General features: G+C 37.0%; 2 protein-coding genes across 9 annotated transcripts in view; one reads left to right on the plus strand and one right to left on the minus strand.

The window, feature by feature from the left end:
• Positions 1-26396, minus strand: part of SLCO1A2 (solute carrier organic anion transporter family member 1A2) — a 158775-nt gene that overhangs the window by 93271 nt on the left and 39108 nt on the right. For 3 of the 8 annotated variants that reach the window (XM_028828876.2, XM_015151120.3, XM_077952615.1), the window contains one exon: positions 20825-20952. The exons of the other annotated variants lie outside the window; for them this stretch is intronic. The gene's annotated coding sequence lies outside the window, so the exon portion shown is untranslated. The remainder of the gene's footprint in view (positions 1-20824; positions 20953-26396) is intronic. 8 annotated transcript variants of the gene reach the window in all.
• On the plus strand, positions 19259-24577 carry IAPP (islet amyloid polypeptide). Its single transcript, XM_028829312.2, has 3 exons — positions 19259-19415; positions 19746-19840; positions 23259-24577. The coding sequence occupies exons 2-3, from the start codon at positions 19761-19763 to the stop codon at positions 23446-23448; spliced, it is 270 nt and encodes an 89-aa protein (XP_028685145.2). The 5' UTR covers positions 19259-19415; positions 19746-19760; the 3' UTR covers positions 23449-24577.

The raw sequence follows: 26396 nt of genomic DNA on the forward strand, positions 1-26396 counted from the left end.
ACCAAACTGTTTTCTTCAGTTTCTCCAGCATCGGCCAGTCAGGAAAGATTTTACTTCTGTGGCTCCCTGCATTGCCTTCCTTTCCCACCTTGGCTAACTTCGATTCACCCGTAAGTGCCACTTTAGGAGGCCTAATCAAACACCCTGAACCTAGAACATAACCTTCAGTGCTCTTCATCATCACACCTTTAATTGCTACTTGTTTAAAGTTGTTAGACTTTAAGTTCCATCAAAGTAGAAACTTGATCTGCCTTGCTCACCTCTGAATCACTTCCCCTTCCCAATATTCAATGACTGGAACAGAGGAGATGCACATTAGTATTTACTGAATTGAAAATAAATTTTGAAATACAAATTAGTTGCCATTTTCCAATTATCAAATTGTCAAAGGGTTCTTTCTTATGATAGGTAACATTGGTAGAGATATTTCACTTGTTGATGATGAAAGTATAAATATTTCAGTGGCAATTAAGTAGTAAGTATAAAATCTTAAAAAATGTATAAAATCTTAAAACTATAAAGTCTTAAGTTTATAGTCTTTTTTTTTTTTTTTTTTTTTGAGACGGAGTCTCGCTCTGCCGCCCAGGTTGGAGTACAGTGGCCGGATCTCAGCTCACTGCAAGCTCCGCCTCCCAGGTTTACACCATTCTCCTGCCTCAGTCTCCCGAGTAGCTGGGACTACAGGCGCCCGCCACCTCGCCCGGCTAGTTTTTTTTTTTTGTATTTTTAGTAGAGACGAGGTTTCACCGTGTTAACCAGGATGGTCTCGATCTCCTGACCTCGTGATTCGCCCGTCTCGGCCTCCCAAAGTGCTGGGATTACAGGCTTGAGCCACCGCGCCCGGCCTTAAGTTTATAGTCTTAAGACTGTAAAGTCTTAAGTTATTCTTTTTAGAATAACTTAAGAAAAAATTGACAAGAGATTGTACAAAGGAATATTCACCACAGCTTCACAGCTTTGTTTTAGTAAAATACAAAAAAAGGAAGAAGAAAACCTAAATGTCCGATATTATGGAATTGTTTATTTTATATATATACAATAAGAATAAAATATGGTTATTTAAAGTTACAAGGTAAAACATTATTAATATGGAAAAGTATTCATAGCATGTTCTTTCAAAAAAGGCACACTACAAAAATGATCTGAATGGCACATTACTTTAAATTGACATGCAAATAAATATAAATTAAAAATAAATGTTTCAGGTCAGGCACAGTGGCTCATGCCTGTAATCCCAGCACTTTGGGAGGCCAAGGCTGGCGGATCACGAGGTCAGGAGATCAAGACCATCCTGGCCAACATGGTGAAACTCCATCTCTACTAAAATACAAAAAAAATTAGCCAGGCATGGTGGCGGGTGCCTGCAGTCCCAGCTACTCAGAAGGCGGAGGCAGGGGAATCGCTTGAACCCAAGAAATGGAGGTTGTAGTGAGCCGAGATGGTGCCACTGCACTCCAGCCCGGCAACAGAGCAAGACTCTGTCTCCAAAAAAAAAAAAAAAAAAAAAAAAAAAAAAAAAAAAAAGTCATGTTTCAATATCTCTGGGAAGTGAAATTAGATTGATTTTTATTTTAATAATTTTCTAACATATATTTCCGGGATTTTTTAAATAAGCATATACTGGGTAACTTAAAATCTCTTGTTACTCAGTGTTATAAATGAGGAAATAAGATTCAAATATATTAATTTGCTCACAGCAACAACACAGACTGTATTCCAACCCAGTTTGTCAGTCTCTAAAGCCCTGGCTCTTAACCATCACACTATAATAACACGGTGCCTAAGAGTGTACAAGGCACTATGGGAGGCATTGAGTAAATAAGAAGTTAGCAGCTTGGAAGCCAATAGATAAGAAATATAGACAAATACGTGACATGGCAAAACTTGTTTTGTAACCTGGGAGGTACAAGCATGGAGGTCACAAAGTTCAACGTTTGCTTGGAATAAAAAACAAGTCAGTTGTCCTGTTTTATTAGTGCAATTTCTCCAAGTGTGGTCTACAGTCCACCTGCAACATATTCCTAAACAGACCTGCTAAAGAAAATCTCCATGCAGCTCAGGAAATTTCAAATTACCCCCAGGAGCATCATCCATTTGGTGCCTTGCATTTTTTTTTGGATGCCTTATAATACTTATAAATACAACTAGTAAAATTTTAGGCCGGGAGCAGTGGCTCATGCCTGTAATCCTGACATTTTGGGATGCCAAGGCGGGTGCATCACCTGAGGTCAGGAGTTCGAGACCAGCCTGGCCAGCATGGTGAAACCCCCTCTCTACTAAAAAGCACAAAAAATTAGCTGGGCATGGTGGTGTGTGCCTCACATCCCAGTGACTCAGGAGGCTGAGGCAGGAGAATCGCTTGATCCCGGGAGGCGGAGGTTGCAGTGAGCTGAGATCATGCCATTGCACTCCAGCCTGAGCAACAAGAGCAAAACTTTGTCTCAAAAATAAAAAATAAAAATAAAAGTTTAGGAATAGACCATTATTGAAGGGAATATACAAAGTGTTCCAAGACCAGGCTTTGTTTCCAAATATCTGAGGTCAGATAAACACTACGCAACCTCACCAACATCCCCTAATCCTTTGGGTCCCAGTTTAGACTGACTCGACATTGCCCTTAGGAGGAATTTTCTTGAATTTCAAAGAAGGTTTAGCAGTGTGTGGCATAAACAGAATCTCAGGATAAAATCTGAAGGACAGATTGAGAGGAATTCAAGATGCTTCCAGGGTCTCACACTCTCATGGAAAATATCAAACCCTCGATTGCTTCAGCCTCATACTCACTCAAAAGGTCTTCTATTTTATTTCATAGGTTGAAAGGTTAGAATTGGATGTCACCAAGCATTTCACTACAGAGCAACGTCCCCTAAACTGAACTGATCTGGGGAAATGCGAAGAGAGGAAAAACTAGGACAGGTGGATGGCAGCAATTAGACAAAATTCTATGAGGTTTGAGCCATTAAAAGCCCTATAGGGCTTTAGTCTTATAACTCCAATTTCATAGTGTCTGTAAAATCTCAATTAATCCCATTCTATTTTTGCAGTAACTGGTTTATTACCATAGTTCCTCCCTTCACCTGATTTCAATAAGATCATCTGATTGAGGGAATTCCCTAATTGAACATTTTATTTGAATCTTCCTAGTAACAGTGCTACTACAGCTATGTGTGGTTGTGTCTGAAAATACCAGCCATCAATCAAGAGTCCGTCAAGGCTGCCCACATATGAACACACTCTTTATTAATTAATACCTGTCATCTGTTATTTATAGACAAAACTTGGTTGCTCTGGGCCTCTGAAACTCAAAATATTTGTTCAGAATACACAAGTTTTGGCTCTTCCATCCACAGCCAAAAGCATACTGTGAGAAATAGCTTCAATCCATTTATGCTGAAACATTAAACTAAAAATGTTTTTTCCTGGTTGCTTTACATGTTTGTTCAGTTCATTGCTTGGTTGATTGTTCTTGTGGGAACTGGGGGAAGTACACAAGGTGTATGCAAAAATATCTCAGTAAGCTTGGCCAGTTTGTCTGGCTCAATTTACATTTAAAGTGAAACCACCGATCTTCAAAGAAACTTTTGGCACAAGTTATTAAACTTTGGAACAATGGTTATAAAATAGTTAGATTTCAGCTTTAATTATATGCTACCTCTCTGAGCAGTGCTACAACAAAATAACAGAATATTCCCCCTTAAATAATCATAAGGTCCGTTTAAACATTCAAATTCTAATCAGAGTTCCTTTGACTATACACATTACTACTTAAAACCCCATTATAATTTTATCCACACACAGTATTCATTATCAAGAATTTATAACTAAGAGAAATAAATAGTTGGAAACAGTTAATTTTATCCTATCTACTTAAGTTGGAAGTTATTTAGCAGGAGATCAAATTGCAATACAATTCAAACATAAACAACAGAAAATAATAGTATTTTTCAAATGTTCCTAAATATGGAGCAAAAGAAAATATATAAAAACAGAGTTTCAAAGAGCTAAAGATCTTCTGAACCAACATGAACAGTAATATGGATGCTTAATCCTGAGGCTTCTACTATATGGAAGGTTCATAGCCTCTTTATTTTTTGGATGATGTTCAGAAAAAAAAAAAAAAGAAAAGAAACAAAAAGGCAAGGCTCAGTGGCCTTGATAGGAGATAGGAGATTGCTCTGATGCACCTGATTATATCCCGTTTGTTTTCCCTTTTCATTTAGCTCATATGTGAAAATCTCCTGTGGACAACTTGGTTTTTTCCCGGAAGCTTGGTCCAATCCCTGCTTCCAGTGCCATCAGAATGGAAGGGACGAGGGAGCAGGGCCAACCAGTTGCAGATCTGTGTAGACACTGCTTCAGGTGATGAAAGGGACATTGCGGACAAGTCAGTAGAGAGTAGAAGGCCAGCCTAATGGCTATTCTCAAGTGGTCATTCACAGCTATTTGCCAGTGAAAATTGAGACTGAAATTTCTCTAATTTACCTTCCCTAGAACTTCAATCTTTTTTACAATAAGTAATTTTTTAACTTCTTTATAACTCTCGCCGTGTGGCAGCTTTGGTGCATGACACATGGAGGTGCGATTCTCCTTCTTGCCACTTTCGAACATGAATTTGAAAAAGTTACTAGGCCGGGCGCGGTGACTCACGCCTGTAATCCCAGCACTTTGGGAGGCCGAGCGGGGCGGATCACGAGGTCAGGAGATCAAGACCATCCTGGCTAACACAGTGAAACCCCTTCTCTACTAAAAATACAAAAAATTAGCCAGGCGTGGTGGCAGGTGCCTGTAGTCCCAGCTATTCGGGAGGCTGAGGCAGGAGAATGGCGTGAACCCTAGAGGCGGAGCTTGCAGTGAGCCGAGATCGCGCCACTACACTCCAGCCTGGGTCACAGAGGGAGACTCTGTCTCAAAAAAAAAAAAAAGAAAAGAAAAAGTTACTTAACCTCTCTAAACACTCAAATGCTCACTGTAGAAGGTAACATTAGGGTTGTTTGAAGATTATGGGAGATATTGCATAAGAATGTCCTAACACAATTCATGATATATTCTGAATAAACTGATATTTCCAAAGTCCACTTCCCTCCTCCTTAAAACACTAATGTCTCCACCACACCCATGATCCCATTGCCTCTAAGTTCTCTGGGGACACTGTGCCAACAATTATATTTTTCCTCTCTTTTCCTGGTGGCTACTGAAAAATCAACAAGCATTCACTGAACATGTGTTTAGTAAGTGCCAGGTATTTTTCACATGTTACCTTAACCTACCCCTAAGCTCTCCTGAAGGTATTGGTATTTCTCCTTTCTGCTATGATGAAACTTTTTAAATTAGGTGACAATAAGAGAATCCAGATAAAGATGGTTATCAGAGGAAATGTGACTATCTAGATACTGCATTCAATATTTAGATTGTGTGTGCATGTGAGCATTTTCCAGAAAAAAAATCAATTTTTTCCATCGTAGTCTCAAAAGATCCCTGACTCTCAATATGATACAATGGATTGAATCTACATTAGTAGTTGTTCAGGACTGTCCTGCTATTCCATTGTATCTGTTTCTGTCCTTACCTGAGAGCAGTTTAGCTATGGTCGTCGGTAAACTTTTTTTTTTTTTTTTTTTTTTTTGAGACGGAGTCTCGCTGTGTCCCCCAGGCTGGAGTGCAGTGGCGCGATCTCGGCTCACTGCGAGCTCCGCCTCCCGGGTTCACGCCATTCTCCTGCCTCAGCCTCCTGAGTAGCTGGGACTACAGGCGCCCACTACCGCGCCCGGCTAATTTTTTGTATTTTTAGTAGCGACGGGGTTTCACCGTGGTCTCGATCTCCTGACCTTGTGATCCGCCCGCCTCGGCCTCCCAAAGTGCTGGGATTACAGGCGTGAGCCACCGCGCCCGGCCGGTTGTCGGTAAACTTTTGCTTTTAAATTCAAATTTCTGTTTTTCAGCCTTCATCCTATGTTATCTTCATCATGTAACACTCATAACAACCTTTCTTTCTTTGAATTTTTCTTCATTTGATTACTGACACTACTGATATCTCCCAAGAAATCATCTTTGAGCAGTTCCATATCTTTCTTTGACTCCTACTTCTCAGTATGACTCATGAATTCTGGTGTTTCCTGAGATACTGTTTGTCTTAATTTACTGTTGTTGTACATGCACTCTTTGGATTATATACTCTATAGGCAAAGCTTTCTGCATCTCCAGGTCAGACCTATCCTAATATCTACATCTGTATTTCTAGGTGACTAAAAAGTAAATTGCACAAATGTCCAAAAATACACTTTAAATCACTACTATCAAAAATAAAAACCAACTTAACACAAAAATACTAGTTTTCTTTATCATTTGATCCATGTGTATTATTTTATTATAATGTCCTCTGTTGGCAATTTTAAGAAGACCCGAGCCACTAAAACATTTCTAGAGGAGTATGGATTATTATAACCTTTATAGAGTAGAATTTGTCTATATAGCTCAGAAGTCTTTAAAATGTGCATACATTTCTCTATTTCCTGAAGTATGACTTTATCCTAAAGAGTCCTCCCACTAAAAGACAACTAGAACTTAGATAAGCTAAGACAAACTTATTTTTATGGCTAAGCTCACAAAAAGGAAAAGAAATCTCGAAGTGTGAGGGGGTAGGCAATGAGCTGAAATCCGAGCAGACAGCCATGAGTAATCAATAAGTGAGAGGAAGTTGTTCTGGGAGCAAATACTGAGACAAGGCCTAGGAGCTGGGAGACCTGAACTTTGAGTCTGTCTCAAGGTTAGGGAGCTGATGTGAGTCTCCTATATTACCCTTAATCCCCCATGGAGCTGAAGCAATCCTAGATGTTAGGAAAATCTCTATAGTGGCACATGCAACCAAATCTTTTCTCAGGGAATATTTCCAACATAAACACTTAGGATTCTTACAGATTAAGTTCAAAAACAGATGATCTTATAAACAAAAACCAAGCTACTATAACTGAGAGTTCTCAGAAACAAAATACAGATTAAGTTTAAGAGAAAATTTGTATGCTGAAATTATCAGATACACAGTATAAACTAATGATATATAAAATGGTTAAAAGATTTTAAAATGGATTATTTTTAATTAACCAAAAAAGACTACTTAAAATGGCCAAGCAGTATTTAGAACTAAACTAACTTAATCTTTGATATTAAAATAGTATTGAATGAGTAACAGCATATCAGATACAGATGAAAGGGATGATTTGCGAACTGGAAAATAGATTTTAGGAAAGTACACAAGATTATCACAAAAGGCATAAAATAAAGACCCTGTATAGTGATAGAGAAAAAAATTCAAGAATCACAGCTCTATAAGCAACTAGCTCTGTGACTTTGAGTATGTTATTACCCTCTCTGTCCCTCAGTTTCACCATATATTTTTAAATGATAATTTATGTAAGAATTAAATTTAAAATATTTATATATAATTCTTGAATAAAGTCTGGTAATATTAAGCACTATAGAATAATTTTCATTATTCATATGACAGAACTAAGCCCAAACATACCTATTATATTAAGAAATATGCAGACTTGGCCCGGCGCGGTGGCTCACGCCTGTAATACCGGCACTTTGGGAGAGCGAGGCAGGCAGATCACAAGGTCAGGAGATCCAGACCATCCTGGCTAACAAGGTGAAACCCCGTCCCTACTAAAGGCGGGCGCCTGAAGTCCCAGCTACTCGGGAGGCTGAGGTAGGAGAATGGCGTGACCCCGGGAGGCGGAGCTTGCAGCGAGCCGAAATCGCGCCACTGCACTCCAGCCTGGGCGACAGAGTGAGACTCCGTCTCAAAAAAGAAAAAAATAAAAAGAAATATGTAGGCTTAATTTACCTACTAAAAGAAAGAGCTTTTCAGATTAACTCCCAAAACAAATCTCAATTTTATGCTGTGTATGAGAGAGACACACTAAATACAAATTTATACATAAAGATAACAATAAAAGAACAGGCACAGTGGAATACAAAAGAAAATAAGGCAGAGAGAAAAAGGAAGGAGAGAGGTAAGAAAAAAATGAGTCATGATCATAATATTTGAAAAGGTAAAATTCAGAACTTTTGAAAAAGCATTAAATGTGACATAGAAAAGTACTTTAAATACACTAAAGGGAACAATTCACAGTAAAGATATAAGTGTTATACATTTCTATGCACCCAATGAGTAAAAAACTTCATGAAGCAGAAAACACAGCAGATGCAAAGACAAAGTGGCAGAAACATTTAAATAATAGTAGCTTAATTCTCTTGCAGTCCAAGATCTAGTAAGGTAAAAAGTATAAACAAGGATTTGTGAGACTTAAATAACATTTTTAATAAAGTAGATTGTATGGAGATCTATACAGCAGCAAGAACTTTTGTATCTTAAACAGAAAATATTCCTTTTCCAGTGCTCATGGAACCTATACTGAAATAGATTATATTTTAGATTACAGATATAAATTTAATAAAGTCCCAAATAGCAATAATACAGAAAACACTGAGCACAAACAATAAAAGAAATAATTTCACTGAGAAAGATTTACAAACAAAATCTATTGAGTTAAAGAAAGGATAAAAACAAACAAAATTATAGAATGTCTGGAAAACCTTTATGGGTTAAATTGTGTCCCCTGTAAAATGCATCTGTTGAAGTCCAAATAGTGCCTCAGAATGAAACCACATTTATAAACAGAGTTATTTCCGAAGTAATTAAGATGAAGTCATACTGAGATACTTTGGGACCCTAGTATAATATAACTGGTGGACATATAAAAAGGGGAAATTTGGTCACAGAGACACACATACAAGGATAATCTCTCATGGAAATAAAGACAAAGATCAGGTGATACTTCTTCTACAAGCCAAGGAACACCAAAGATTGCCAGGAAACTACCAGAAGCTAGGAAGAGGCATGGAACAGCCCTCAGAAAGAATCAACCCTGCTGACACCTAATCTTAGACTTCTTGCCTCCAGAACTGTGAAACAGTAAATTTCTGTTGTTTAAGCCACATGGTGTTGCAGCACTTTTTGTCCCAACAGGTTGGAAACGTCATTGTTATTTTCCCATTTGTTGACCTAATCTCCAATTAGACTATATATAAGAATTTAGTGTCCGATAGATGCTCTAAGTATTATTGAATGAATAATTCAAGCATTATGGGAGAGTTAAATTATTCTTAAGTTTTCTTCTAACTCAGCGATTGTTTTTCATTTGTTTCTGTGTTTATTTTTTGTTTTCATTTGGAAGAATCAAGCCTTTCTAAAGCTCCTAATCTGTATGTCTGAAATAACAAGATTTCAGGAGTCCTTAAGAAATGCATTTTCTTTTAAAATATTAAAACAGTATTAGAAAACACATGTTCTTGCTTAAGAAAATTTCTTGAGAAATTTTATTTTATTTTTATTTTTATTTTTTTATTTTATTTTATTTTTTTTTTGAGACGGAGTCTCGCTCTGTCGCCGGGCTGGAGTGCAGTGGCCGGACCTCAGCTCACTGCAAGCTCCGCCTCCCGGGTTCCCGCCATTCTCCTGCCTCAGCCTCCCGAGTAGCTGGGACTACAGGCGCCCGCCACCTCGCCCGGCTAGTTTTTTGTATTTTTAGTAGAGACGGGGTTTCACCGTGTTAGCCAGGATGGTCTCGATCTCCTGACCTCGTGATCCGCCCGTCTCGACCTCCCAAAGTGCTGGGATTACAGGCTTGAGCCACCGCGCCCGGCCTGAGAAATTTTAAAAATACAAACATGCAAACCATTAAATACCGAATTATCCACAAAACCACACAAAGAAAATGAAGCTCTAAGTGAGAGCTCACTGCTCACTCTTACTCAGACTTCAGTGGGTGGGTGGCGTGAGGTGGGGCAGGATGGAGTGAGTTGGTCTTCTGCCTCTTTTCAAAACTTTACTTACATGTTTTGAATCAGATAAAAAGATATGAAGAGAGTGTTGGAATAGGTATTTTCCATTTAATAAACTTAAAAATGTCCGTGCTACATTTTAAAGAATGGTAGAAATGAATAATTTGCTAATTTGCAGCTTTTTGCATAGGATATCATGTTATTTAAGCATTCATAGTGGAATGAAATAGAAAAAGTATTGTTTGATACCAAACAGCACAGATTTAAAAACACATTTTTTCCTCTCCAAAAAATGTTTAGAACAAAGATGCAACTTTTAAACTATGTGGCAATCCACTAACAAGATGATTTTAAAACTATGTAACAACATTAAAAATGCATAGAGAAATGTCAGCCATGACCTAATATTAACACAAAAACTATTATGATATTTTTGTTTTCTTTCATTGTATGCAAATATTGTGTATAGTTCTATCATCATACATAGATAATTTTGTACCTTATATTTTATCAGTAGTCAATACTTTTCAATATTTAGTCTCTTTTTAATTTGTTATAATTAAAAATTAACTTTGAAACATGAAAAGTCTACAAACAATAAATGAACAATATTGGAAAAATTAAAAGCAAAATAAAAAGCAATTTGTTGGAGATACTTTTAAAATATAAAGATGCAAACCATTAAACACTGAATTCTAATACATAAGTCTAAATACCTACCAAAGCCACAAACAGATTCCTGAAGGAATTAACATGTAATGTTACACTTCATTTAACTATGGCAATATTAAAATGAAAGCAAAGAAATAAAAAGAACACATGGACAAAAAGAATGAGCGAGGAAACAATAACAGGCTGAAAATATTCACATATATTTGGAAAGTGGCAAAAGACTGAGGAGAGGTAATGACTTCTCTTCAGAATCCTACCCTTAGCTAAAAAGGCAATCTTAACAAGAAGCAAGCTGCTACTCCAGTGTGCCTGCAAGTCTAGGGATTTTTAGACCCTGGAAAACTCAGAAGCAAGGCCATGGGATAAGACTAAAAGCTAGAAGATTTTTATATACTTTAAGACTATGGACTTTAAGAGAGACCCTCCCCGCATACTTCCTTCCAAGTATCCAGGTAACGACCTTCTCTAATCCCAACAAGAGTTTAATCTCTGGATAAATTAAACTTGATAGACTCTAGGTCTGTGGAAACCAATCACCATAAAGGGAAGAAGAAAAACACTAGATTAAAAACATGGAAAATCAACTAAATTGTAAACCCTCTTCCTCAACTTGACTATTCGCTCCTTGTGGAAAACATTAGTGAATTAAAAAAAAAAAAAAAAAAAAAAACCACAAACCTGAAATTCTCTGGCTAGAAGAACCACAAATACTGATATTTGGGAGTCTCCCAGATAAATGATCTTGTTCCTACCCAATAACCATACAATGAAATCCACCATTTGGCAAGCCATGTCCATGCATGTAACACCCAAGCAATGTTGTAGTGTCTCACTAATAAAAATTAATGGACTTCTAACTCTCCCCTACACACTTAAACAACAGAAAAGAAGCAGCATGTGTCAACAGAAAGACTTGTACATTAATATTTGTAGCAGCTTTATTTGTAATAGCCTCAAACTAGAAACAACCCGAAGTCCATTAACAAAATGGCTAAACATTTTGTAATATATTCACACAATGAAACACTACTCCACAATTTAAAATACACACATGGATACGGAATGCAGATAAATTTCAAAATCATTATGCTGAATGAAAAAAAAAAAGTCAGGCAAAAAGGAATACATGCTATACTATCTCATTTGTACAGAATTCTAGAAAATGCAAACAAATCCATAAGAACAAAAAACACAGCAGCAGTTACCTGATGAGGGGGTTGGTGAGTGGAAGGAAATGAGGAAGTATAACAAGAGATAAACTAAAAAAGGTTACAAGACAGCATTTTAGGAGGATGGAAATGTCTGTTACATTGATTGTGGTGATGGTTTCAGTGGTGTGTGTATTGACCAAAAACAGTCAAATTATACATTTTAAATATATGCAGTGTATTGCATTTTGATAATCCCTAAAGGAAGGGGTAAAATGACACCAATATAAAAATAAATAAATGGGCCAATAAGGATCATCAGATATTTAAAGAAAGCTCCAATAAGAAATATAAACATCAAAAGATTTCTTTTTAAAAGGGATCTGAAGGAAATGAAGACCACAACAGAAAGAGAATTTTAAAAAGAAACCAGAAAAGAGAAAGCTGTAAATAGTAACCTCAGAGATAAGGATGGATATTACATCAATGAAACAAAAGCAGGCTGCTATAAAAGAAGATTCAGAAAGGAAGATCTCTTAAAAATTAAAAATATAATTGTAGGCCGGGCGCGGTGGCTCAAGCCTGTAATCCCAGCACTTTGGGAGGCCGAGACGGGCGGATCACGAGGTCAGGAGATCGAGACCATCCTGGCTAACACCGTGAAACCCCGTCTCTACTAAAAAATACAAAAAAAAAACTAGCCGGGCGAGGTGGTGGCGCCTGTAGTCCCAGCTACTCGGGAGGCTGAGGCAGGAGAATGGCGTGAACCCGGGAGGCGGAGCTTGCAGTGAGCTGAGATCCGGCCACTGCACTCCAACCTGGGCGACAGAGCGAGACTCCGTCTCAAAAAAAAAAAAAAAAAAAAAAAAAAAAATATATATATATATATATATAAAATTGTAAAAGTTAGTTTTTGTATGGAAAAGTTGGTAGATTAGGAATTTTAAGAAGTTAAAAAATTAAAGAGATCAAAAAATAGTGAAAATATGTATAAATAAATACAAGAATAATAAATTCAATTCTAAAAAGCCTTTTGGGGAGGAAAGCAGAGAAAATGGAGAGGAGACAAATATCAAGAAAAAATTCAAAAGTACTTTTCAGAACTAAAGAACACAAATTTACTTATTAAAAGGTACACTGAGTTTCCAGCTCAGTCAATAAAAAAAGATCCACACCAAAGCATATCATCATGAATTTAAACATATCAGGAATACAGAAAATATCCTAAGGACTTCTACAGAGAGGTTTTAAGCAATGAAATACAAAAAATCAAAAACTGCTTTTCTTTGTAGCCACATTAGTGATTAGAATACAATGAAATAATGCCTTTATAATTCTGAGTAAAAATAATGTGTTTAGAACTATGCTCAGAAACAAAAGGTCTCAGTCTTTCATGTGTCCATTCTCAGGAAGCTACTGCAGTATATGTTCCATCAAAATAAGGATGTAAATCAAGAAAACAAGAACAGTATATTGAAAATGGAAGAAAGGTGGGAGTATTTCTCAGTACAAAAACAAACAGATAAAAACAACTGGGCGGCAACCCTAAAAGAGCAATCAGTTTGGAGAAAAGGAGGAGGTCAGAGGCCATAGGAGAGAGGTTTCTATGAGAATGGGCAGTGAGAGGGAAAGTTGGAAATAAGAAGGAAATATTATCATATGAAGGGTGGTCATATCATATTTTATCATTCTGTGAGACTATTTGCAAATCTAAAACTGAGCAATCGAAAAAGAGGCAAATGTTAATTAGAAGAAAAACAAAAGGTATATCAGAAAGGAAAATACTCATAGCATATTATTACTCAGTTCAATAGTAATCAGCATTTAGGCTATCATAAAATCATGCCATTCATCAGAAATTAATAAAGCTATCAAAGTACTGAGACAGTGTCAGCAAGACATAGAAGGCAACTGGAAGAGATTCCTATTGATCCAACATGGGATAATTTTAATACAAAAAAGATAAAGGAAATCAAAATACATATATAGTAAAGTATATTTCAAAAAATAAAAAAGAAAAATCATATATCTTGCCTTTCATTTAAAACTACCTCAAGGTAATCAAATAGTTAACAAGAGATGTTCTCTTTTATTGAAGAATTTCAACTAATAAATGACAAAGGAATGACAGAATTAGACTAGCACTATCTTTCAACCCCTAATAAAAAGTATTTCAGGCAATTATCATCAAAGATTGCTAAAAACCAGTAAGTGAAAGGCTGATAGAGAACTCAGAATGAACAACTTGTCTGCTGTCTGAACTCACTGATCATTCTTAGCCTCATAAAAGATATTATATGCCCCTTGTTATAATGCAATAGGAAATAAACAACATCACGTGAGACCTATCTTACCAAAATAATGGAAGCTGAATCATATCAAGCCTCTAGATCAAACTACAAGTATAGAGGAAATGCAAATGAGAAAGGAACATGTTAAATGATACCACACATATGCCATCAGCAAAATCCAGGATGTGGAAATTCTACACAACAAATGCCCCCATTTTTTAAATATCAACAATAAGAAGAATAAAGGACAGACAATTATAAATTAAAGAGTCACAAAGAGCAACCAAATGCAATCTTCTTTAGATCCTGAATCCAACAAACCAGTTAAATTTTTATTTGTAAACAACTGGAAAATGTGAATGCTAAATGAATTATTTATTTATATTAAAGAATTCCTTTAAATTGTATGTGTAGATGGGATAATGGTTTTATAGCTCCATTCTATAAAATGTCCTTTCTTTTATAACACTAAAAAATGTACAGTTAAAATTATGTGATCTCTAGGATTTGTTTTAAATAATACAGTGGGAGGTGGGAGGAAAGTAGGTAGGAACATAGAGTGAGCAAGATAGATCATTTGTTGATGATTGTTCTAATTTTATATGCATTTGAAAGTTCCACAAGAAACACTTTAAAATGTAAATAAAAAAAAGATGTACATCTAATATTGATATAATTCAAAAAATCTAGTAAACTATTTTAGGATGGTGGTAGAGAAGAAGAGTGAGGAGAGCTGAATCTTCGTCCTCTAATATGGGATATCAACATATAAAATGTAAATTTAATAAATCAAGAGTGACCAGAGAAGTAAATATTTTTGAAATGTAGAAACAGCTAAAATAGTTAAAATTGAGTGCCTGTGGAGAGCAAAATTTATGGGTGGGCAGATTAAGGCAAGGGACTGCTGTGATTATTAGTAGTCTTCTAATACCATTTGAACACATACAAATTTGATAAAACATAAAAATTATTTTTTAAATGATAGATAAAGCATCTTTTACTTTTAAAATTTGATAGGAAGAAGCCCATTAATACATATTATGAATTATATCCTAACCTGACATTCATGTTTATCGTCAATCTCTTCTCATTTGTTCCCTTTCTTTACGTCATTGTCAAAGCATGTTATGATTATGAAGATGACTTGGAGTCATTTACTTCTCTAACTCCTCAGCAACCACCCTGGTCTAACGCCTCATCATCTCACTGACATTGTCTGCTAATAGATTTCCTGTTTTTACCCTTGCCACCCTCTAATTCATTCCACAAATATCCTGGGACAGGCAGAGGAGAATTTGTCTTTCACTCTGCCCTTGAGTACCTCTTTCACCTTAAGCGAGTCGTTTATATTCTTTGAATCTCAGTTTCACTATCTATAAATTAGAGCAGATGATAATCACCGTAGAGGTGTGAAGATGAAGTGAGGTATCACATATTATTCCACATCCAGACTGATGTTTTAAAGATGCAAAGCAGAACATTTTATACCCCTGCTTAGACTTCTTCAGGAGCTTCAAATTGTCATCTGAATAAATCCAAGATCCTTAACACAACCTTCAGAGCCCTACACCTGCAGGTTCCTGCTTGGATCTCCAGCATCATGCCGCTTTTGCCTTCATTCACTAGAACTGGCATATGCTTTTTCTGCTCTTGAATACTTCCCCATCACTCTTCCGTTAGCTCTTAGGCTTTGCAATTCAGCATAAATGTCACTATTTTTTTTTTCTAACTCCGCCATATTTTTTTTTTCTCCGCAGTGCTTACTATTTGTAATTGCACATTTACTGTTCACTTGTTTACTCTGTTTCTTTTACAGACTATAAGCTGCGTGAGAACAGGAATGTGTTTCTTTCACTGTCATATTTCTTGTACCTAGAATAACTCCTACCACAGAGTAGATCCTCAGTAAATACTTACTGAATCCATAAATAAATGGAATGTATTACGGGACAGTTTTTCTCAACTGTAGTGTGCACGCAATCACTAAGGAAAGATCATTTTTGTTTCGGTTTTTTTGTTTGTTTGTTTGTTTGTTTTGAGACGGAGTCTTACTCTTTCGCCCAGGCTGGAGTGCAGTGGCGCGATCCTTGGCTCACAGCAAGCTCTGCCTCCCGGGTTTACGCCATTCTCCTGCCTCAGCCTCCTGAGTAGCTGGCACTACAGGCACCTGCCAGAACACACGGCTAATTTTTTTTTTTTTTTTTTTTTTTTTGTATTTTTAGTAGAGATGGGGTTTCACTGTGTTAGCCAGGATGGTCTCCTGACCTCCTGATCCGCCCGCCTCGGCCTCCCAAAGTGCTGAGATTACAGGCGTGAGCCACCGCGCCCGGCGGAAAGATCATTTTTGAAATGCAGATTCTGGTAGAGTGGATCCAAGGTGCGGCCTGGGATTCTGCATTTCTAATAAGCTCCCAGGTGATGCAAAAGCTGCCAGCACCTTATTCACACTTTGTCTCAGCAAGGCTAGAGGAGATATACCAAGATAAGTGACAGTGATGCTTGTCCTTTAGAAAGGAGCTTATGCCCTTGTAAAGATAATCTAAATATCCACATACCACCTTCACTTTCATTAGTGCTGTAGGGAGCATGTAAACTCTGAAGCTATTTGAGATTGGGATAGATGTTGATTTTACTAAACATTATACGAGACCAGCATAAGGTCACATCTGGCTATAACAAAATCATTCAAGGTGTTATAACAAGATATACAACTTAGAGAAAGCAATTAGCAATTTAGAATATGAAAATATAGATCCTTTTTAACAAAGAAAGAAATATCCTGAAACAGATGGATGGTAATTTGTCTTTCACTCTGCCCCTGAGTAGCTCTGTAACCTTAAGCAAGTCGCTTATATTCTTTGAATCTCAGTTTCATTATTTATAAATTAGGGCAAATGATAACCACCATAGAGGTGCAAAGATGAAGTGAGATATTACATATCAATTCTATGACTGTGCCTGACATATATGGTAGTCCTTATAAAATACCAGGTCTTCCTGTTCTTTCCTTAGATAGAACATTTTGCCTACGTACCCTCTCTTAGCGTAAGAGAGGATCCATTTTGAATGTTATGTTTGGCACCCTTAACATCTTAGAGAAAAAAAAAAGGTTATGAAAATAGAATAAACAACAATGTAGGTAATAGGCAAGTATTTTTGTCTAAATGAACACTAGACCATGAGTCAGAAAGCTAGGCTTTGGTCCAGGATTCAGCATTAACTAGATGTTTGATGCTGAACCTTTTTTAGTGTCACTGGCCCTTGAATGCTTTCTACATCACTGTATTTAACACAGGACAGGTGAGCCCCAAAGTGGGGCTTAGCCCTCAAGGGTTCTTGGCTTTGTTCATGAAAGAATTCAGGGGCAAGTTAGAGGTAGAAGAAAAGAGCTTTGTTGAAGAGGCAATGTTACGGTTCTGGCATTTATGACTCTGTGATAATATAATATATAATATACAATAATGATAATATAAGCCCTTCAGGGCAGGGCTACCCCTTATGCAGAGAGTAGCAGCTTAGGGCGGTTTTGCAGTCATATTTGCACCCACTTTTAACTGCATGCAGATTAAGGGGTGGTTTAGGCAGAAATTTCAAGGGAAGTGGTAGTAACTTTGGGGTCATCCAGTCATTGCGGTGGAAAGAAGCAGTAACTCCTGGGTGTTGCTACAGCAATGGTAAACTGACATGGCACACTAGGGGGCGTGCTTTCCATTGGCCCTGTTTTAGCTAGTTCTCAATTTGGTCTGGTGATCAAGCCCTGCCTCTGGAGTCTAGTCCTTCCTCCTACCTCATATTCACCTTATTAAGTACACTATCTTCTTACGGAAATGCATTATCATTCCAAATCTTTTGATTTTATTTTGTGGTTTTTTTTTTTTTTGGAATATCAGTAAATTTCACAGAAAATATTAAAATTGTAGAATCATTGAATAATTAGAACACGGATTCTAAACAAGTTTGTTTCTTTGGTCCTGAAATCCCTACCAAACACCTTCAAACTATGTTACTACACTTTCAATAAGTATGTGAAATCAATGAACTAATGTTTCTAGTTTGAGAACTTTAATTTTTTTAAGATTACACAGGCATGCACATTTTCACTGACAATTGAAATTTATTTGCTTTACATGACATTAAGTTGCTATATTAATAACTAAGATAACAAATATAATTTAGAAATACAAAAAAAGAGGCCGCGTGCAGTGGCTCACACCTGTAATCCCAGCACTTTGGGAGGCCGAAGCGGGTAGATCACCTGAGGTCGGGAGTTCGAGACCAGCCTGACCAACATGGAGAAACCCCGTCTCCACTAAAAATACAAAATTAGCCGGGCATGGTGGAGCATGCCTGTAATCCCAGCTACTCTGCAGGCTGAGGCAGGAGAATCACTTGAACCCGGGAGATGGAGGTTACTGTGAGCTGAGATCGTACCTTTGCACTCCAGCCTGGGCAACAAAGAGGGAAACTCTGTCTCAAAAAAAAAAGAAAGAGAGAAAGAAATACAAAAAAAAAAAAAGAGCAATTTGGAGAAAGATTTAAAAACTAAGTCATTTTAAAAGACAAAGTACAAAGTACTGAGTCAAGCCATTCATAATGTTCTCATGAAGCTACAGGGAAACAAATCTGTTCTTTCAAAATAATTGCAAATTTCTGTGTAAGAATGAATGGAAAAAGTCATCCAAAACTACTTGACTACATATACTTATGGATCTCTATGTAAGTGCCAACAAATGAATTTTTTTTATTCATTTGGTTATGTAGCAGTTGTTCATTCTAATCTTGTTTTGTTCCCTGTCATATCTCTGGTACCTAGAATAATCCCTACCACGGAGTAGGTCTTCCATTACTCTTATGCTTTTAAATCTCCCCTCACTTCATTGTAAATGACTTTTGATTTCTCTTTTATGCCCTTTTTATACACCTTCCCCTAATATCTCCATTTATTTCTGAAGCTTCATAGGATTCAGCCATTGAGGTCACTTGGGTTTAGATATACCAAAAGTCTGTGATTTCTTTATTTGCATATATGCACATTTGTTGTTATCCTTACCACCTTCTATCAGTTCCTTACCATAAGATACACTTACTTCTTGAAAATTCACTTGTGTCTTACAAAGATGGCAAATTCAAACTTCGGCTGTGTATGACACACCATTAACTGCACAAGGACACTCTGTATTTGCTACGTTAATATTTGCTAATGAGTTAATGTAATAACGACCCATCTGCTTCTGCTGTCTGTGAGGTACTTTCTATCTATAGGGATGGAAATTAATGACAAGGCTCTCTGAGCTGCCTGATGTCAGAGCTGTGAAAAGTGTGAGGGGTATATAAGAGCTAGATTACTAGTTAGCAAATGAGGGGGTAAATATTCCAGTGGATACAAGCTTGGGCTCTTTTCTTGAAGCTTTCTTTCTGTCAGAGGCATTTGCTGATATTGCTGACGTTGAAACATTAAAAGGTAAAGAATTTCCTATTTCTGGGAAAGCTTTATTTATTTAGAAAAATGTACACTTGGTGTTAAATTTATGGTTTATTTCAAAGAAGGCTAAAGGGAGAACATATTACAATATAAATGTTCAGATTGTTTAGATAAGGAAATTGGGAAAGTAAAAATCTAAAAATTACTTGAAAAGTAGACAGTATTAGGGACTAAATCAATAAAAATTTTGATCCTTGTAAATTATGTTTTAAAAAGATGTTTCTTTTAAAAACTAGGCTCTAATTTAAAATTACATCAATTAGAACTGTAAGAAATCTCTTGATTTCAGTGCTGGATTATTCTTTGCAGAAAATTTGAGAAGCAATGTGCATTCTGAAGCTGCAAGTATTTCTCATCGTGCTCTCTGTTGCATTAAACCATCTGAAAGCTACACCCATTGAAAGGTTGGTAACTTTAAGATCCTATTTCTTCTGTAAAGTGTGGGAAAATTAGAATTAAATACTGTCAAATGACTAACAGCCTTAAATTTATCATGCTTAAGAACAGTACCTTCAGTTATTCCATTGTTGCTTGAATTCTGTGTTCTTTAAAGAATAACACCAGTGGCAAATAAATATCTTTGATGAACTTCTGACAGACAAGAATGGATAATTCCAGTTACATATTTAGTTTCCAGCATATTTCCAAGAGAAATATGGTTGGAACTTAGAGGGGCAAAGCCAGAACATGAAGCAGAAAAAAAATCAAAAGGTAGTAATTTCTCCTATATTAACCTGATACTGAAACAAACCAGAGGAACTTAAGTAAAGCATATATTTTTGTACCAAGTGTAATTCTTTTTGTATATTTACTTAGATTTTTATTTTCCTCAAATGTCTCTGGAAATATTCAAAACTTTTACATCTTGTGGAAATGGAAATGTATAGAAATAATCAGGAGCAAATTAATGTTTTTAAGAAATGAAACATAAAAGAACTAGTTAAAAAGTCATTTGCTGTTGGGGGATTTATTCTATATTGTTAGCTAGCTATTCTGTGAGTGAAACAGATTTATAAAATGTTAATCTTCATACATATTACTTCTAAGCTGCTATAAACTTAATACTTTTTAAAATTACTTTCAATAGGGAACATATACGTCAGGATTTCCTGGGAAGTCTTTGTATGAAAGGTTTCCTGACATTTAAATGGTAATTAAGGAAGTCTAAAAATTATGTCACGTAAAACTTTTAAGAGTAGTTACAATTTTCAAACTGAAACTTTAATACTGTAATTCTCCATTAATTTAAAGGATTACTAAGTTCAAATCTGTGCATAAGTCATAAATAATATAGTGAGGATTTGTTTGTGCCTAAATCAGTTTTGCTGCATACAGTCTTATGGGACTGAACTTACACACTCTTTAACACCAAGAAGAATTAAGTTTACCTTTGTAAAGAGTGTGCATTGTCATATTAGAACTCTTCCCATTAGAATGATCATCATCTTGTCTTTGTTTTCCTTTGAGATCGTTTTTCTTGGAAGCCCATAGCAGTATGCAAAGATTTCTACAGCACCTATGTATAATAAATAGCAAGAATCATGTTTTTTGTCATTTCAAGACTTATTTAGTTTACAGGGTGTTCTTCTCAGAACTGACTCTAATTTTCTATTTGATTTTTATTGGATAAAAATAACTTTTAAAATGACATGAAGTTTCTGATAAGCAGAATAACTGAATGATGATAGGAAAATCAGTAGTATTTCCTACTATATCTGTTTATATCTTGATACTTTCTTTCAATAGATATGGAAATTTACTCAGCACATTTACCCTCTTTTTTAAAATTTTATTTTGAGACAGGATCTCTCTGTGTCACCCAGGCTGCTGGAGTACAGTGGTACAATCATGGCTCACTGTAGCCTTGACTTTCTGGGCTCAGGTGATCCTCCCACCTCAGTCTCCCAAGTAGTTGGGACCACAGGCACCTGCCACCATACACAGCTAATTGTTTTATCTTTATTTTATAGGGAAAGGGTCTCCCTATGTTGCGCAGGCTGGTGTCAACCTCCTGGGCTTAAGCCTTCCTCCTGCCTCAGTCTTCCAAAATTCTGGGATTATAAGAGTGAGCCACAGGCCGGGCGCGGTGGCTCAAGCCTGTAATCCCAGCACTTTGGGAGGCCGAGATGGGCGGATCACGAGGTCAGGAGATCGAGACCTTCCTGGCTAACACAGTGAAACCCCGTCTCTACTAAAAATAATACAAAAAACTAGCCGGGCGAGGTGGCGGGCGCCTGTAGTCCCAGCTACTCGGGAGGCTGAGGCAGGAGAATGGCGTGAACCCGGGAGGCGGAGCTTGCAGTAAGCCCAGAACGCGCCACTGCACTCCAGCCTGGGCGACGGAGCGAGACTCCGTCTCAAAAAATAAAAAATAAAAAAAAAAATAAGAGTGAGCCACAGAAACCAGTCCATTATGATTTTATAGATGCTTGTTTGTTTATTATGAGAGAAACTTCTCTTAGAAATAGGGTAATATGTAATATAATATTACTTATTATTAAATGATTTTGGTGTTAGTCTAACAATCTTTAACTTTGAATTATTAGAAATCTTGTAAAACAATCTTCAAATTGCTTTTTAATGTGTTGCCTGAAATGAGTATGTTTGAACATTTGTTAAAAGGTGTATGATTTATCATGCTGAGATGTTAAATCATGTACTATTCTACGTATCTCACAGAAAGTTAGGAAAATATATGTGGAAAATGTGTCAAATTTTAAATTCTTTTCAAAAATAAAACTAATATTATTCAGTGTAATTTTCCTCATAAAATTTAATCATCTCATTAGAGATTTTTTCAATTTGTAAATGTATGAAATAGGATAAAAGGATCACATACTTTCCCACCAACTTTTTTACACTCCCTTGTAAATATCTGCCTGGCAGGTAATCAAAGGATAGTTAAAAATGTAATTACATAGATGCCAAGATGTAATCACTAGGATCTCCCTGCAGGAGCTCACATACTTCCACAGGTGAATGTTAAGAGCTGAGAGCAGGGAAGCACTTTAAAGCCATTTTTAAAACTCTGGAGCTACAATTTAAAAGAGAGGCAATTTAAGAGTTATACTTTGGCTTATTGTCATCTCTGTTTAAACTCTCTTAAAGTCAAGAATTTCCATGTGTATATGTGCCTGTAAGTGGTCAACAACTTTAATGTGTGTTACTAGCTGGTATGTTACCTGTCCAGGCAGTCAATGAGAAAAAAATGCCTGAAACCGGGGAGGTAATGCCTTTTATTAACCATTTTAGACATCTTTTTCCATCCTAAAGATTGCTTTAGATAGAATCTTATATATGCTGAATAGTATATTTAGGTGAAAAGTCTTTTTTAGAAAAGCAATTTAGGCCGGGCATAGTGGCTCACGCCTGTAATCCCAGCACTTTGGGAGGCCGAGGCAGGCGGATCACGAGGTCAGGAGATCGAGACCATCCTGGCTAACACGGTGAAACCCTGTCTCTACTAAAAATACAAAAAATTAGCCAGGTGTGGTGGCGGGCGCCTGTAATCCTGGCTATTCGGGAGGCTGAGGCAGGAGAATGGCGTGAACCCGGGAGGCAGAGCTTGCAGTGAGCCGAGATCACGCCACTGCACTCCAGCCTGGGCGACAGAGCAAGACTCTGTCTCAAAAAAAAAACAAAAACAAAAACAAACAAACAAACAAAAAAACCAACTCAGTCATCTAGGTGTTTGCAAACCTGAGTTACTTTTGTGAAAATTGTTTCTTTAGTTTTCATCAATACGAGATATTTGACGTCACGTGGCTGGATCCAACTAAAATAGTAAGGCTCTAACTTTTCACATTTGTTCCATGTCACCAGTCATCAGGTGGAAGAGCGGAAATGCAACACTGCCACGTGTGCAACGCAGCGCCTGGCAAATTTTTTAGTTCGTTCCAGCAACAACTTTGGTACCATTCTCTCATCTACCAACGTGGGATCCAATACATATGGCAAGAGGAATGCAGTAGAGGTTTTAAAGAGAGAGCCACTGAATTACTTGCCCCTTTAGAGGACGATGTAACTCTATAGTTATTGTTTTGTGTTCTAGAGATTTCCTGTATAATTTAACACTGCCTTTTTCATTTCCAGTGTGAATATATGGTCTGTGTATCTGATGTTTGTTGCCAGGACATATACATTGTCAAAAGATTGTTTTATATACAGTACTAAGGTCCCGTAATAAAAATATGGTATCTTTTAAAGTGAAATGCTTTTACTATAGATATTTATTTTAAAGCATAAAAAAATCATTTTGGGACCTATATCTCAGTGGCACAGGTTTAAGAACAAAGGAGAAAACAGTAGTTTGAAACTTAGTAAATTGTAAACAGCTAATAATAAAGTTATTATTCTTAACATTAGAAAATCAGTAATTGGGCCGGGCGTGGTGGTTCACACCCGTAATCCCAGCACTTTGGGAGGCCGAGGTGGGCAGATCACGAGGTCAGGAGTTCGACACCAGCCTGACCAACATGATGAAACCCTGTCTCTACTAAAAATACAAAACTCGGCTGGGCATGGTGGCACATGCCTGTAATCCCAGCTCTTCAGGAGGCTGAGGCAGGAGAATCACTTGAACCCAGGAGGGGGAGGTTGCAGTGAGCCGAGACTGCGCCACTGCACTCCAGCCTAGGCGACAGGGCAAGACTCCATCTCAAATTAAAAAAAAGAAAGAAAGAAAGAAAAAAAATTAGTAATTGTAAGTACCCCTGTTAAGCAAATTAGTGAATGTAAGTACCCGTGTTAAGCAATTCCTTTTTGCAGTAGATTTCTGAAATGATAGGATGCTGTTTTAAAAACAAAGAAAATCCTGCTCCTGACTCAGTCAAAATATTTTTTAAAGTCCATTGTTTGTTGTGCTTGCTGGTTCTAAGAGGCTATTTAAAAATATAAAACCACTTTGTATCCATGAGAGTTTCATTGTGTGTTAGCAGCAGTGAGCTTCTGTTAAATGTATATGCCCTTTATTCTGTTTAAGTGGCTTTCAGCAAACCTCAATCGTGTTTTTATGCAGGGTATTGCAAAACAACTTGTGTTCTATTAATCGTGTCTTCAGTTAAAAGACCACAGACGTCTGGAAACTATTTGCTGTATAGGAATTATTTCCTTTGTTTAATAAATTGGACATTTCTGGCAGAGGTTTATGTGTATGATACACTTTTTTTGATAGCAGCTGCAATGTTGGACAGGAGATGAAATGCTTTGCTTTGAGTCAGATTCTCATAGAATGAAGGGGTGGCCTGCCCCTCCACACCTGTGGGCATTTCTCCTTAGGTGGAACGAGAGACTTGAGAGAAGAAATGAGACACAGAGACAAAGTATAGAGAAAGAAAAAGTGGGCCCAGGGGACTGGCGCTCAGCATACAGAGGACCCACGCCAGCACCGGTCTCTGAGTTCCCTCAGTATTTATTGATCATTATCTTTACCATCTCGGAAAAGGGGAAGTGGCAGGACAATAGGATCATAGTAGGCAGAAGGTCAGCAGAAAGACATATGAATAAAGATCTCTGTGACATGAATGAGTTTAAGGAAAAGTGCTGTGCCTTGATATGTATATGCAAACAACTCCATAAACCTTTTTAGTGCATAAAGAGCAGCATTGCCACTAGCATGCCCCACCTTCAGCCCTAAGGCGGTTTTCTCCTATCTCAGTAAATAGAACATACAATCGGGTTTTACACTGAGACGTTCCATTGCCCAGGGACAGGCAGGAGACAGATGCTTTTCCATTGCCCAGGGACAGGCAGGAGACAGATGCTTTTCTCTATCTCAACTGCCCAGAGGCCTTCTTTCCTCTTATACTAATCCTCCTCAGCACAGACCCTTCACGAGTGTCAGGCTGGGGGACGATCAGGTCTTTCCCTTCCCATGAGGCCATATTTCAGACTATCACATGGGGAGAAACATTGGACAATACCTAGCTCTCCTAGGCAGAGGTCCCTGCAAACTTCCGCAGTGTACGTGTCCCTGGGTACTTGAGATTAAGAGAGTGGTAATGACTTTTAACAAGCATGCTGCCTTCAGGCACTTGTTTAACAAAGCACACCCTGCACAGTCCTAAATTAGTTAAACCTTGAGTCACCACAGCACATGTCTCTTGCAAGGACAGGGTTGGGGGTAGGGTTACAGATTAACAGCATCTCAAATACAGAACAAAATGGAGTCTCTTATGTCTACTTCTTTCTATATAGACACAGTAACAGTCTGATCTCTCTTTCTTTTCCCCACATAGAATATCTGCTTTTCCCTGACTTTGAGTTAGGAACCTATGGAAGTAGCATTAATTCAGATAAACTGCCATCATGCTGCGTTATGCCATTTCTAAAGGCACTCAACTTGTACTTTCAAAAAAGTAGGAAAAGTAAGCATTTCAATCTAAGTGGAAATTTGACTCATTGACTTACCTTTCTATGTTAAAATTTCCCTATATGAAGTGTGTCTTAGATTACCAAATTGTAGAGGCTTTCATTGGTGGTGGTAAGTGGTAGTGGTCATGAGTGTATAGAGGCAGACAAATATATTTATAATACATTTTATGTCATGAATTACATATTGAAATAAATAGATGAATATATAGATTTATATTTGTGATGTTCAATTATTGGTGCTTCTTTCAAAGTGGACTCAAACCCAGTATTTCAAATTGAATAAGGTATAATTAAATTATAATCTCTCAAACTTATTTGAAAAATTTCCCACAATAGTCTACAGTTTTATTGTATATCCCATCTATATATAATATAAATATATATAACATAATATGTAATTTATAATATGCCATAATTTATAATATCAACATTATATTTAGGTTTATAAATATTACATATATGTGTTTGTCATTTAACATTATAATTTATTTCAACTCCCCCATCTCTCTTTCTAGTGTTAACAACATTTTTTTTTTTTTTGAGACGAAGTTTCACTCTTTTTGCCCAGGCTGGAGTGCAATGGCGCGA

Source organism: Macaca mulatta, chromosome 11 (assembly GCF_049350105.2).
Source record: "Macaca mulatta isolate MMU2019108-1 chromosome 11, T2T-MMU8v2.0, whole genome shotgun sequence".
NCBI lineage: Eukaryota > Metazoa > Chordata > Mammalia > Primates > Cercopithecidae > Macaca > Macaca mulatta.